The 16,301-nt window shown below is 36.9% G+C and overlaps 1 protein-coding gene across 1 annotated transcript in view; it reads right to left on the reverse strand.

The window, feature by feature from the left end:
- LOC121636950 (dedicator of cytokinesis protein 3-like) overlaps positions 1-16,301 on the reverse strand; it is a 135,829-nt gene that overhangs the window by 82,838 nt on the left and 36,690 nt on the right. The window contains exon 8 of the mRNA XM_041980818.1: positions 6,939-6,994. Within this exon, the coding sequence (XP_041836752.1) occupies positions 6,939-6,994 (56 nt within the window). The remainder of the gene's footprint in view (positions 1-6,938; positions 6,995-16,301) is intronic.

A 16,301-nucleotide genomic window follows, 5' to 3' on the forward strand; every position in this document is an offset into this window, starting at 1 on the left:
TAGTTCGCCTCAGTGTGTATACACACCCTTCGGTTTCATTTATTCACTGTCAGATTGCCGTCATATCTCTGTGTTGTCTTTAGAGTTAGTCTGTTTGTCTTGGTTTTCTGTCCCTGTTAGCAGTATATTAAACCTTTGATTCCTGCACCTGTCTGCCTCCTGGGTCTGCATTTGGATCCACATCCTCCACAAACTGTGACACATTATTGTGGATTAGCTCTCTCTTGAAAGTCTTTCTTTAGTGTTCTCCAAAGACAGACTCAGCAGCGTAAAACTGCATCTAAATCTGTGACCACAACCAAAAAATTAAGACCAGTCTTGGAAACGATGATACTAGTAAGCAATGTCCAGAAGGCAGATTGCTCCAGCACCTTGAACAACTTGCTTCAGTCCTGTGAATTCTGGCAAAATTTAGTCTGTCTCTTGATAGCTCCAGTAGCTCGATGATTACAGGCCAGACAGTCTGTTGCACAACTTATTCCTCTTGTGGCTGATTGTTTTTGATGACTTTGCCCGTATTTTTGGATTTTATTTTATGCAGCAGAATTATTTCAGTTAGGTTATGTGAATATTTGCTCATACAGTTACGCATTTGCAGTATTCTCCACTGACTTTTACGGGTCAACCTGCTAAATGCTCTTTAACCGAAATGAAAAACAGCTGAAAATAAAGACCTCAGTTCACCCCTGTCTGTTAAAAACAAAAACAAACAAAAAAAAAAAGTTAAAATTGCTTTGCACCACCTCTCACCTTCCTTTTTCCCCAACTGACCACATCATTTTGACCAAAGGGGTGATGTTAGCTAAAACTAAAAGCTGAGTCACTGTTTAAACACAGGAGTCATAAATATGAGCCGACCTCTTGTCATGCCACATTTTTTCCTTTTTACACCCTGACTGTTGAGGGTTTTTTTTCCCACTATGCTTCCCCACCACCACCACCACCTTCCCTCTCTGTCTCTCTCTCTCTCTCTCTCTGATTAATTAATAAAAGCCAGTGTGCCAGATTAGCTGATGTCCCTGCTGAGTAGTAGCTGCTGGTCTCCTGGTGATTTCACCCGCATTAGTTACACTTGCATCTTAGATGCTTTTTCTCCTCCTCCATCCCTCCTTTCTTTACCCCACCTTCTGTTACTCCTGTTGCTGTTTCTCAAGTTTTCTCCTGGTTCTGGCACGTCTCTGTTATTCCTCTCAGTTTTACTGCTCTTCCTCTCCACAATTCTCGTTTTTTTTTTTTTTACCAACAGCCTTTCACATGTGGGAAATGTTTCCTTACCTTTTCCTTCCTTATTCTTTTTATAATATGGCTTTACTTTCTTCTCCCTTTATGCCTTTTCCCCTCTTTTATTTTCTCCCCAAATAGTTTTTTCTTTTTCCAACTAAATTCTCTCATTTTCACTCTGCTGGCTTTTGCACTAATATCTTTAGATTTTGTTCAGCTTCTCGCGCTAGCAGTCCTCCATCTTGTTTAGTTTTTCTCCTTTAAGTGTGAAAATGTGCATCTATATTCACTCTTATCATAGACTCCACTGTCTCTGTTCTGATGTCTTTTTCTATACTGCTCTCATTTCCAAGCAGCCATTTCTGTCCCCTCTCAGTCTCCAGTGACTAACATTCCCATCTTCTCCATTTCAACTGTCTCTTCTCATATATGTTCCTCTATTTTATTGCTTTTTCAAACATAAAATTCTTATATGTGTTTCTGTCTCTCTTTTCAAGCTTTCTAAAGAAGAAGGGTACTTTATATATTCTTTTTATTATTTACATTACAAAATATTTAAATCCCACAACTGCAGTGGTTTGCAAAAGATTTCATTTTCTTTTTACATTACAGCCTTAATTTAAATAGATTTTTTTTTTTTTTTTACAAAGTCTACATTTAAGTGATGAAATGAAGTGAGGAGGGAAAAAAAAAACCTTTAGGAGCTGTAAAGCTCAGCACAAACAAAACAGTATGTGTGTCCATCAGCTGTACAAAAAGCTGGGCTTTATGAGAGAGTAGCCATAAAAAACACTCTGCTTACAAAAAAGGTTTGTGGGAGACTTCCCAAACATAAGAAGAAGGTCATCTGGTCAAACAAACATCTGGTTTTTGCCCATCAAGAAAAACACTACATCTGAAGGAAAACCAGCACTTCTCATCCCCTCCACAACACCATCCCCCACAGTAAAGCAAGGTGGTGCCAGAATTATGGTGTGGGATGTTTTTCCATCAGCAGGAACTTGAGGAAATGATGGATGATGCTAAATGCAGAGAAAATCTTAAAGGAAATCTTTTTCAGTATTCTGGAGATTTTGACCTGAAATGGAAATTCACCTTCCAGCGGACAATGACCCTAAGCACACTGTGCAGGAAGTGGTTTAATAGCCTGGTCAAAGCCCATATCTCAACCCAACTGGTATGATTTAAAAACTGCTGTATACCAACATTTTTGTTTTGAATATTTGGCCAAAATCCCAGTGACAAGCTCACAGAAAAATGAGACTTGTAGTTCTAATTAATGCACAAGGTGATCCTGCAAAGTACTAACTTTGGGGAAATTAAATGCATACACATGCCACATTCTGCTTTTTTAGAAATCTTTTAGATTTTTTTTCTAACCTATTTTTCTTTTAAATTCAAATCTGGTGAAAAGTAGTAAGTAGATATGCCGTGTGTTAGCTTACAAAACTGATAAGCACAGCAGTGATAGAAAGTTGGTGCAGGTTGTTTGCAATTATCCTGGGTTTCCCTAAATCTTTAATTCACTTAAAAGGGAAAATGCCTCATATTAAATTTTTAGCCTTTTTATGTTAAAATGAATATAACATAAACGCTTGTTTTCTTTTTCTTATTTTTTTTTATATACTCACCTCCGAACAGAAAATCCAATGACCAAAACCTACACTGATGCTGTAGCTCAGGAGGAAGACTCAGTCTGCCCTCTCCTGACTACTTGACAATGAGAGCTGTATTGATTAATCAAATAAAATAACTACCAAGCACTTTAATTTATTTATTTTTCCTGTATATTTTTCCTTAGATGTGAGGGAAACTTGTATGATGACAGAATTAAGGAAGGCTTAGATATGCTGTATAATCTGAGAGGAGCATGTTTTTCTCTGGGACCAGCAGCAGCGGAGGAAGGGAAACAGTGATTTGGGGAAGATTCTTTCAATTTTAGTTGCAACCTTCAGCAGAAGTTCATGGGACATTTAGAAAGGGTTTTATCCCAACAATCCAAATACAGTTTTCTGAACATCACAGCCAACTTTACCAGAAGCCTGTTAGTTGTGCAGGTTAGGCAGGCAGGCATGGCTGCAGTCCTTCCTGTGCAAACAACTTGCTTAATGACCTTAGTGACCTGCATAGTGTTAATTCACCAATAAAAGAAGGTCAGCCCCAACAACACACTTTAAAGAGGATAAGTATGTTCCATGAGTCATGTGACACACTACATCATTTTAGCCAAGGCTAGGGTAGGAACTTAGACTTACCGGTCGATCTAAGTTCCTACCTTCACCTATTGTCACGAGCTGTGGGTAGTGACAGAAAGACTTTGGTTGTGAATACAGCGGCTAAAATGAGTTTTCTCTGCAGGGTGGTTGGGCTCTCCCTTAGAGGTAGGATGAGAAGACTGGGTCATCTGGGAGGGATTTCGCATAGAGAAGGGCCAGATGAGATGACTCAGGCATCTGATTAGGATGCCTAATGAATGCCTCCCTGGTGAGGTGTTTCAGGCATGTCCCACTGAGGGGCGACTCCATGGAAAAGCCAGATGCCAGAACACACTGGAGGGGCCTGGGAACGCCTCAGGATCCCCCCAGATGAGCTGGAAGAAGTGAAAGGGGAGAGGAAAGTCTGGGCTTTGATGGATGGATGGATGGATGGATGGATGGATGGATGCATGACAGACTTCCAATGTTGTGGGAGGTGTCTCCCAAAAAATTGCTTTGAATAATTTTTGGCAAAACATTGTTTTAAATTATTTAGGTATTATTTGATCATAGACCCATTGAAACCTGTGCTGTGGTTTTTAACTTGCAACATGTAATAAAATGAGCAACCACAATGTCTGAATACTTTTGGAGTCATAGTAAAGGGAAATCTTGTGAGATTGGTTAAGATGTGAATATATCAGTATACGTAACTGGTGAAGAATAAATTAAGTGCAAAAAAAGTTTCAGGTTTGCCTACAAAAAACACCTTTTGGATTAATATAAGTATATTTGGTTAGATGCAGCTGTAGCTGTAAACCTCTATGAAATCATAGTACAATATGTGAACATTATCTCTGCAAAGGCCAAAGTGAAGCCAAACAAAATTAAAGAGGTTTTAGTGCAGACAGTTTAGGAGAAGTCTCCAAAATGACCACTTCGGTATAGTTTGGTACCATCTGCTCTCAAAATCATCAATAGGGGAAACTTCAGGTTTTAAAAGGTTAATGAAAAACAAAATGTGATGCAAATGTTGTGTGAATAAATAGCAAGCTTTGTGCTTTAGTGGCTCAGTATGAATTAAACCGTATTTTTCTGAAGAGGTTTATGTTTGAGTGTTTGACTGAATTTATACCACAGTGGTACTCTGAATTTTCAAAGCACTTTCAAAGATAAGTGGGTGGAAAAAAAGACCTTAACGTAAGGCAGGATGGAAAAAATAAAAAGTCTAAAATAAGGATCAAGTACATATTATACAAAAAAAAAAAAACTTAAATCTCATGACAAAATATGTTTTTTAGAAACGTGCTACATGTCTTTTAAAAATTAAATGCCTATACATGATGTCCATACATCATATGATGTCCACCACACCTCTTAAAAACACATATTCACTCGTCCTTTAACACATGCACAAAGATGGTGTCAGAGACGAATGCCATCAAGCTCCATATGCTGACAGTAACCTACTCTAAAGTGCAAAATATAGGTCAGCGGCCATTTCTCTACATTAGCCTTAATAGAAGCAGATGGTTATAGTGTAATCAAGTACACACCATGGCTCTTAACTGTGAGTGAGAATCTGTGCAGAATCCTTTTAATCATCAGATCTTAAACTTTATGTGTATAGTTTATTAAATCCCTACAGAGATTCTGCTTGCACATATGAAAGCCTTCATGTGAAAGCTTCTGTGAGCAGTATATAAAGCTTTAATGATAAGGATAATCACAAGCAAAGGTAATTTACCAACCTCACATATTCAGGAATAATATTCATCAATAATATGTTGTTAATCTGCAAGTACATGTAACACTTCATCCATCTGAGAACTCCTGTAAGACCGAAAAATAATTTTTAAAGTGCTTTCTTGCTAACTTGTTGAAATAAATGATGGAATATACATTTTAAAAATTACCTTCTTGAAAGATTTGCTGTTCTGGTGTCTTTGTGAGTTAGGTGATAAGACATTAGTGGCATGTTTGTCTTTGTTGTTGATTTACAGTTTTAAGCAAGGGGTCATGAACCCTGATCACTGCTTACATCTAATCATGCTTGCAGCACTTTTCTTGCTACTGGGTATAAATAGGAGTCATTATATGTAACGAACAACCAACCCCGGTACTTAAAAAGGACAATTTCAGGTCAAGCCATTTTATGATTTTTACCTGTGCCTAATCATCTCTAATCTAAACCCACCAGCATCAAAAAATGTCAACAGTCTAAAGCAGCAAAGCAAAATCTGATCCTTTTTTTCCTACATCTGTGTACATGTGTGTTTCAGCAAAAGCCTCTTGTTCACATGTTTGTACAGTCTGCATCTTGCTGTCAACTGTTGGATGTTGGTGTGTGTGTGGTGACAGCTCTCTGGATGTCTCCAGGTGTGATCTTGAAGTGTGAATGTTCTGCTCTGATGTCTATAAAAGTCTGCTCTGCGAGTGGACTGACTCTGCAGAGAAGGAGACAGCTGTCAAAGCATTCTTCATAACATAGTACAATCTGACACAGAGTTGTGGGCTGCAGCATACTGGTGTTTGCCAGGATTCACTTAACAATACTGACCTGTCAGATTCAACAAAAACTAAATAAAACCCATAAAACACATCTGGCTTCATGTTATCCTTCTGAAAATATAAAATCAATGACACAATAAAGAGAGACATCTTGTTCTTTTGAGCTTTGCTTGAAAGCCACAGGTGTTCTTTTAGAAACTGATTATAAGCAGATTAGATCTTAAAATGTTATTTAAATAGTGTTTCTGCCCTTTCTATTCTGTGATATGTACAGTGCTGGTTTACCAGCCAATTTCAAACTTAAAATAGTTAATTAACAAAAAAAAAAAAAAAAAAAAAAAAAAGATTTTCCTACTGAGCATGCAAGTGGAGAACTCTAGAAGCTAATGTAATATGTACTGATCATTCAGAGCTTGGGTCACAGCTATAAAATAAAAACAAGCAGGAGAAATCTGTGTAAAATGATATTCCTCTCATTAATTTGATCATTTGGCCTGAAAACTAATACAGCATTTGTACATTCATACTAGGTGACTTTCTAATTATTCTTCTTTATGAGCACTGCAATGAAATAGCAAGGAGCAACCTTTAAAGAACCCATGTTATACTCATTAATGTATTCATAATTTTATTTCTCAATGTCTAATTAGCAATTACCCTAACATGCATGTTCAAAGACGTGCATGTTAGGTGAGGTCAAAAGAAGAAAAGAGTCTGAGGGACAATTTGTGTTAAAGTGGCCATTAAATACATCTAATCTGGTGTCCTAACTGAACTGGGTTGCTTTGATCCCCTTTTAGGAATTTGATGAGAAAATCTCACTATGTTCTAACCTGAATTTACAAACCTTGTGTTGTCATTGCTTTGTACATTATTTGCATTGCTACAAACTTAAATTGATATATGATGTTTCTGTGGATATAGGAGTTAAATAAATATTAAGTACCCAGGTTTGACAGATGGGGTAACTTAAACTGTGTATGGTATTGTGCACTGGGTTTCCAAACTTACCCTCGGTTGGTTACGATGGCTTTCTTCAGGTGAATGTAGCTGGCGGGAAAAACTCCCTGGAGAGACAGTGAGACATAAAAACACAGTTAATGCAAATAAGGATGAAATGCTGATTAAGTTAAGTTTCTAGCAGCATTCTATTCATAATGAGGTGCTTTATGCAGGCAAAACAAATATCTAAGTTAAAACATTAGCCTGTTGCTTTGGTACAGATAAACACATTAAGAAGAAAACTACTTCTTCCTGTGCTGGTATAAAACATGCACACTGTCTTAGAGGTTCCCTGTTTAATATTTCACGTGAGACACTGGAAGTCATAATGGAAGCTGCTGGCATGGTAGATAAGCTGCTTCATTTCTTTTAACTGGATGGTAGTGTTTTATCTAAAGAGGGTCTTCAAATTACTGATACAGCATATTAAAAAAGTGTTTTTTTGTCTTTTAACTTTTGTTCCCCAAACAAGTCATTTAGTCCCGAGCTAGACAATGTAGACCTCACTCTGGTTTTTTCACTATATGTCTGGTCATTGAAGACAAATTAAGAAAGTAAAGAAATTCACCTTTATGTTGACATTAAGGTCATTTTAATTTTAACATAACAGAATGTAAAATCATGATTTAAATAGTGAGATTTGGTACCTGTTAGGTAAAATGCTGCTGAAGCGTACAGTATATATCCAGTCATACCTTTACAATAAAAACACCATCATTTGAGCTGCAACTAATGACTATTCTGGTAGTCGATTGGTCATCAGCTATTAAAACGACTAATCGGATTGTGTGTCTCATAATTATTAAATGGATCTTATTTCACTTTCAGCTTTTAAATCTGGCATGAGGTTGTCATGTAAATCCGACATGCCTCGTCTTTAAATGTTCGAGCATTGCAGACGTACTTCCGTAATACGCAAGGTCTGCTTTACAAATCTCACATGCATTTAATTTAGGAAGTTTAACATGAAGTTATTTCAGACTTTTGACGTCCTCTGTTCCATGGTAGGCCGCCATATTTTTCCCCTGGCGGACTTTATTGTGCATGGCCAGCAGACACCAAAAATGAGATGTCTGGTTATAATGTAAAGTACTTCATTTAAAAACAAAGACCTCATACCAGTTAACAAGCACAGTGGTGGAGGGTTGATGATTTAGACAGCCACTTTCCAGTCAGTGAGGCAACCATAAACTCATCTGTGCACCAAAGTATCCAATAATTTAATGTGAGGTTGCCTGATAGCTAAAGCCTAGTGAAAATTGGGTCATGCAAGAGGACAATGATCCCAGATATAACAGCAAATCTACAATACAACACCTGAAAAAGTAAAGAATCAAGTAATTTTTGGCTGAACTGGTTCTGATCAGAATGGCCTGCTACCAGTGTAAAATGATCTGAATGATGAATGGCACTATAATAATTTATTTATCATTAGAAGCCAAAAAGAAAAAAGCACATCTTCATATGAAATACTGTTGTCATCAAAACCATCCTGAGTCGCCAATGAGGCCATCAGTGCCTTTGAAGCATGAGTCGTTTCTGGCACCAGGTTGTGCTTCTCTGTGACCGACAGTGTGGTACTATCCGTGCAGGATCACATGCTAGTACCACTTTCTGCAGAGGTCCAGTCTTGTTAAAATCAACAAGCTCGTTGGTCTTCAGGTCTATTTTTATACCACCATAGTTACTGCTAACACTAGTATTCATGAAATGTGGAGGTAATTAGGCTCTCAGGGGACTGGGGATAACTTCATGGTAATTCTGACTGAAGAACAAAATGTTTAATTTACAAAGTGAAGCAGAAATCTACTGAGGGAAGTCCTCACATGGCAGAAATTTCATTTATATTCAACCACATCAGAGTGAAGAGAAAAGTAGGGAAAGAGATGAAGGGATCTGTTTTAGTCAATAATATTTACATAAGTATTTATTTAATTTACCCCCAAAAAATCCCTGCTGACTGATGTAGATGTGTGTTTGCACATATCTACACAGTATTGGTAATGGCACTCACAAATATGTTTTGTATTTATTGTAGTATATCTAAGTCTTTTCTGCACTATAAATATTTAGACTCCAGCAGTTCGAGATGCCATCATGCATGATAAAACTCATCGTTTAGGCAGCATCTCTGCAGCTTTTGACTAAAGAGACACAAACCGCTGTCCGTGTCCTTTTAGGGTCATACTTCGGACATGAAAACACACGGGAAGCACCATCTGTGGTCCATGTGTTTTTTAAATATTCAGAAAAAAATGACTTGGTGAAAAACCTCATAAAGACTGAGAGAAATGAAAGCTATAGAGAAAAGGAAAAATAGAGTGACTGTGGTTAGTCATGCATGTGACAGGAGCAGCTTAGAGGTGCTGGTCCTGCCTCCAGGAAACTCATTCAATTACCTGCCTGCGCAGAGCCATAAACACTATGTGCTCTTCATAGTCGTACTGCCCTCACAACCTGCTCCATGGCTTCTCTTGTCAGACTCAAAGATCAATCTGCTGCCATGTTTCGATGTAACGTATCCATTTAACCTTTGGATAACATTTACCCAAGTACTGCACATTGTGAAGTTTCTGAACTAGTAAAGGTTATTACAGATTTTACTTTGTGCATGTTTTATTAACATAATCAGTTATAGTAAATCTAGGTAAAATGAGTGAAGGAAGTATATATTTGTAAAATCAAACAAATTTTCCCCCAAAACACTTCATCACACTGACAAGCAGTTTCCTATTAGGAAAAAATCTAATTAATCACGTTTCATGTGATATGAATCAATCTACATCAATGAAGAGAGCTGGCCTATCTTGATGGAGCAATAAACCCCTATGATAGAGCAAATTTGCTGTAATAATGGAGACATCAAATCCAGATCAGTAGGACGAAACACATAAGCAGGTGGAAGAACTCGCGTGGCACACAAGACCTTTGAGAAAATTCAGTTGAGAGCCTGAGGCGCTCTGAATGCACTGACCTGTAAATTACCATCCATTGTCACAGCAAACTAAGCAGGGAAAGAAACAAGATGTAGTTTCTGTGTGTGCTTGATGGTTAGTGTTGTGTGGTTCCTAATTTAGCTGAGGGTGTCAAAACACCAGAACATAAAAAAAAAAAGGTCATCCAGTTGGAAATAAAAAGAGAGAAGACAGAAGCACAAGAAGATAATAATAAGAAGAATACAGAAAGATACAGAAGCAATGGCAAGCAGGGCTGCTGAGAAAATGTCATCCTCCCACAAATCTGTCCGCCTCTGGACCTGTCTGTTTCAAATGTTGTATGTCATCTTGTGTTGACCTGTGTTTTAAGTGCTTTCCTGAGGCCAAGCAGTGTAATGAGTCTGAAATATGGTGTATCTCACATCATGAATAGAAACTCTAGCTGGTTTACAGAGGCAAAGAGGTGTATAGGACAAAATTACAGTAGACAAATAAAGAGATTAAGGATGATAACACAGCCATCAAATTACAGATAAACTGGTTAGAAATTCTTTCATCCCTAAAAATGTAATGTTTTTCAAAGGCACGTTACAGCCATGTTATTTGATTCCCACAACAGCCCAGAAATCAAATTTAAGCAATTAAGAATAATCATTTATTATTCACTTAAATAGTCCGAGCACCATCTTTATCTGTGTGTGAAAATACATGCTAACAATATTGGCTTAAAATCCCATTTATAAGGAATATATTATAGGATGTCAAAATGTGTGAAAACAATACCCAAGTCTCTTAAAGAGCTTAAAGTCTCCATGAAAAAAAAAAAAAAAACCCTGATTTGACACATTTAATTTCACGGATTGTTACTTATGTAGGATTTTGGTTGTTTAATTGCTTCCATCTCACTGACCATTTAAATTAGAGAACTTATGTGAGGCCTCATAATTACGTTTAGTGTGTTCACGTCAGCGAGATATAATTGATTTAACCTTCTAACTTTTTTTTAGGCATGATAAATGATTTGCTGCTGCAACTAAACAACTGCAAATGTGAGTTTCTCTTTCATTTTAAGAGGTTGGCAGAAACAGAAGAAAATGTACTGCCCTGAGGAGAAATATTTAATATCTTTCTTGGAACCGTTAGCTAAAGCACATTAAAATATAATTGTAATATAATCTTTTTTTTTTTATTTATTTTTTTTAAGACTAAATAATATCTTGTAGACTGAACTAGAAGGAGGAAAGAACAATGAAGAAGGACACTACCTGGCCAAAAAAGTCACCACCTGGATTTACTTATGCAAATAGGTACAGCCTCCTATTGGATAATTATTGCATGGGTGATGACCTTCCACTGGCAACAAGTTATTTAACACCAACTGATGCAATAAGTAGCTTCTCATTTCCCAAACAACCATGTGGAAAGACACAATGCATGGTTAAGGAAAAAATTGTTAGTCTGTTTAAGAAGGATCAAATCATTGGCATGCATGAAGCACAGAAAACATCTAAGGAGATGAAGAAACTACTAAAGTTGGGTTAAGAACTGTCCAACACATTATTAAAAACTGGAAGGGTATTGAGAAACCATAATCTTCCAGGAAGAAAATCATGGTGATTGGTGATCACTTAAACCTATGATGAAATCAGATAGTAAAGGAGGAACATTTTCTCATGAATGTGAAGCGAACTCAGGGATTTGAGACTAAACAGCTGTGTAGCCAAAAAAAAAAAAAAAAAATCACTAATCTGTGACCACTAAATAATCGCTAAGTGTTAAAACTACAGTGCTGACCAGAGAAAAACACTCTGGGTAATAGATATTATTCAGTTCTGCGTTCTTGGGGGCAAAACTTCTCCTCCCTCATTCTAACGCTACCCCTAAATGTAATAATAGATCCCTATGATTGTAAATTGAACAAACATCCCTGTAATAACAATACATTATTAGATTGAGTAAAGATTTTATATTCATACATCATATACTTATTAATAAATATGCTATTATAATTTTAGCTAAGGCTTTATATATTTGGATGTCTCTCCTCCTTGCAAACAACTTTTGCAAGGATTAAGCAATTTTTTGTATTCCATCATATATATTCTCATCAGGCAAACACTTTATTAAGTTAAACCACATTAATGGCAAATGCGTTGAACAACTATACATAGAGATGCTCAACAGTCCTCAGCCGAACTCTAGCTTCTACTAAGCCACTGATCCACATAAAATCTCCACCAGATTATGTCTAAGAGTTGGTTTCAATTTCAGCAGACGCAGATCTGACAAAGTGCTTTTAGTAATAACATGAACACTACTTGAGCATTCTATATTTAGTCATGGTGTCCAGTCAGGTGGAGAACAGACTGAACTAGTTTTTCATGCAATCAACTCTTCATTCAGGATGCACTAACAGGGTTTGATTCTAATCTATAAAAGTAAGAAACCAGACTAAGATTTTCAGTGCAGAGGTGGATATTTAATACAAAAGGAGCACAAGGTAACAGTACAGCACAAAGTGAAAAGCAATGGGCAGACCACAAGTGGAGAATCAGTTCCAGATTGTATTAAAAGTTCACCTTAAATTTGACTGGACAGAGTGTGAAGCTCTTCCAGGCTCGTGAAAGTCAGTGGATTACTGTTCTTTCAAACAGTGAACAAAGGTTCATATTAAAGTTGAAAACAGGAACCTGTTGTGTCATGGTCGATGTCTTAGTGTCATCTTTTTTAGGTCATTCATCTCTGTATGACCTCATAACATCCGTAGGTGAGATGCCTCCTCTGGCTCATCGGTTATGAACTCAGGATCAGCATGCTAAGCTCAGGAGGAAATGTTTTTACACAACTAAAATATTAACTCTGTTTTCTCCTTCTTGTTCCATTTGTACATTTCAAGCCCGGATTTTGTTTTCTCTCTCATTCAAGCAGTATACTCTCTTTTGTTTCATGTCGCTGATCTGCTGCCCTCCTTTCTGCTCCTGTACAGTAATTATACTCTTTTGTTTTATACTAATCAGAAGTGCTGATGAGCTTTGGATAATCTTGTGTTTTTTTTTAGTCCAACAGTCATTTCTGAAACAAGATAAAGGCTGAAAAAGAAGCTGAAACTGCGCTCCACTCTCATTCTCCGTCTTTGTCTTGTTCCTTTATTGTCCTCAAGGAGTTAATCTTCTATTCCTAACCCTAACACATCCATCTATTCTCTTCTATTGTGAGCTTTTCTGTTGTGTTAAGCTCTGTTCATTGTTCTTGTTTCAAGCATGATAGGGAATTGGGCATTTCCCACATTCAGCTCCAAGCAGCTTCAAAATGTACTCTGCTCTATAATTTTACTCAGTGGTTCTGATGGTTTGGATCAAATAACAGTGATTACATCACACGTGTAATGCTGTAACTTCCTTCTGTTTTGTTTGGTTTTTTCAACAATGAGAATCTTTCTAAATATTCTGAGAGGAGAACTTTTTCAAGGCTGCTTCATAAAGACAACTGGAGACGAAGATGTGTATGACCTTATATTTTCTTTTCTGCTCATGGCTAATACTTTTGGAAGACTACTCAAATCTAGTCTCAGTCCATTGTGACTTGAAATGACAGCAATGTCTAAAAAGTCCACACAATAAACAAAAACATTGCTTTACCACCTTAATACTTCCTGCTGGTTTTCAATGTATTTCAGTTACAGGTCAGCCTTTAGGTTTTGACTGAAATGTCTCCTTCAATAGCACTCAAAGCACTGTTTCATGTCTGCTCTTGTAACTTGCCACAGTTCGAATTTGCTAGAGGGATTGACAATGATTTTATTGTGGATCAGCTCAAGTACGTTATCTACTTTTTTCAAAGCTCCAAACTGATAAATCAGCTATAGGCAGGCTGGATTTTGCTTTGTTTAAAAGGTAAATACATCTACTAAAACCTTTAGTCTGAACAGATCTCAGTTTAATTCACTTTAATGTGAATTTGGAGTCATCTGTTATGGAATGTGAAAATTTTATTGCTGTTCTGTAGCCTGAAAGTATATTTTTGTTGCATGGCAAAAGCCAGTAAAGGCAGAACCCTGACCATTTTGTATTTTCTTAACCTTAAAATTAGCTTTATGCACTGTTGTGGCATTTTCATTACCAGTGCAAAGGGGAGGGTGTAAAAGTCAGAGGATAAATGCAATTGGATTATTGGTTCAGTGAAGAGGTGCACAGCTGCTGGTCCTTTAATGGAAAATATGCTTTGCTTCAGACATATTAGGATTTCCATCTGAATCAAAATCAACCTACAAAACTAAAATTATGTATTATTGTGTTTTATGAGTGTCACTTTTGGGTCGTCTGTGCAATTATTTGGTGTTTTTTACACCAAAGCATTAGTTTTTATGTCTTCAAAGTCCATATTCAGTATTGCTAAATCTACAACTTTTACTATCTTGTCCTCACCCAGCCACATGGGAGACAAGAAAGCAGAGGAGTCTGATTCTGCCCTTTGGCATCATAAGCTTTTAGTATCAGTTTTAAGTGTTAAAATACTGAGTAAATGCAATGAAATAGCGTTTGTTTGTACATTATTGTACTGAAAAGAAATTTGTATTAAAAAGAAAACCAATCCAAAATAATGTAAATTACATAACTGCCCAAAGAAACAAAAAACAAAGACTGTGAGTAACATATAACCCCAGCTCCACACTTTCTATCCCAGAAACATTTGCAGAAACATTAGTATTACTAACACTGATGTCCTGTTTGCTGATTTCAGCTGTCCGTTTTATGTAACAGGTTTTAATGCATAAAAAGTAGAAAAATTATGTCTGACTACATGACTCCTAATATCAAGTGTAAATTGGTGCACTCAGAGCTAAATTAGAGATGCCAGGGCTTATCTTAGTGAGATCAGTGTCTCAGATGTCACTCAAGGGAAATGGTTCATTTTACATACTAATGGCCAAACAAATATTATAAAAACACCTGTTGAAATGCTTTGTTTCTGACAAAAACAGTTAACATATACTAAAGTTAAGTGCATAACTTAAGAAATAAAATGCTTGCTGCATTAAATTTGCATTATTGCATAAATTTATTTTGACTATAAGTTTTAAAGTCTGCCTTACAAGTTGAGTGTACAAGCAGCTGAGATATCAAGCTCATCTTAAAACATGTAGAATCATATTTGCATATCATTTATTCAATATGTTTATAATGTGTCTGACATGTAGACAAATCATGAAAACTCACCAACCAGCTCACCAACAGATGCTTCTGTGCAGTAATCCTAAGTGGGGTACATCCAACAAGGCAGTGCAAAGAGTCATAGTCATAGTCATTACAAATCTGTGTGTGTGTGTGTGAGAGAGAGTATTTCCAAGTTTGTACTTGTGATTTTTGGCTTATAAAACTCTAACTTAATTGGTCTATTTTCTGTTGGAAGGTGAACTGACAGGTGGTCACTGACCAGCTCACACTTTATTACATAACCTTCAGGACAGGTATCAGTTGACAGAGTATGTGTTTGAGTGCACTTGGTGGAAAGGTGTGTGTGTGTGTGTAAACTCTGGCAGGGTAAATAGATCACCAGTCGCCTCACACACATGAAAGACATGCACATTCAACCACACACCAGACTAACCCTAACCCTTACTTTATCTAAAATGATGATTGAGACTACCAATATACAGACATTTTACTGAAATCAACATTCTCAATTACCATAATTCTCAATAAGACCTTCAGATAAATATCCAAGACTGCCAACAATAAATAATTAGCACACACAGAGTTGTGCATGATCAAACACATCCCTATCTCAAACACTGTCTTCGTGCATTTTTGGCTATCTGTGCAACCAGCTGTGCTGTTGGCTTTATGCTAAAAAGATGCTCCTACATTAAATGTAAAAGTCAGGGTGGAGTGATAACAAACATCTTCAAAAACATTTGTTAAATGAACTTTAACCATTACAGAATGATGAGAAATGTCAGTCAAGCTGCATTATTCACATAATACATACAGTATTTTATTCTAGCAGACAATACCTCACATATATTATATTTCAAATTTTAGAGATATATTTCTTTAATTTAAGAGTGTGCTATGAAAAGGGAGAGAAAAAATGTACTCCACCACTAACTATAAAAAGGACTGAACATATCATGAACTTGAGAAGGAATGCTGTCAGTGACTGCGTTCTGCCCTCTCTGTGGCCTCGGCGGTTATTGTAATCTGAGTACTGATGGAACTTAAAGTGCGAAGTTTTCTAAAGTGCAGCTGGATTAGCGATGACTCAGAGCAAGGAGGCATTTCCTCAGGGAAACACAGCAATTTGTTTTGACTAGCAAACCCATTGTGGAGAAACCAGGTGATTAGGATGGAACTAACAGGATTGGGCTGATGCCTCTGTGTTCGGAGAAAGAGGCAACAGAAAAGACACACACACACACACACACAATAACTTAGGC

Source organism: Melanotaenia boesemani, chromosome 3, assembly GCF_017639745.1.
Source record: "Melanotaenia boesemani isolate fMelBoe1 chromosome 3, fMelBoe1.pri, whole genome shotgun sequence".
Taxonomy (NCBI): Eukaryota; Metazoa; Chordata; class Actinopteri; order Atheriniformes; family Melanotaeniidae; genus Melanotaenia; species Melanotaenia boesemani.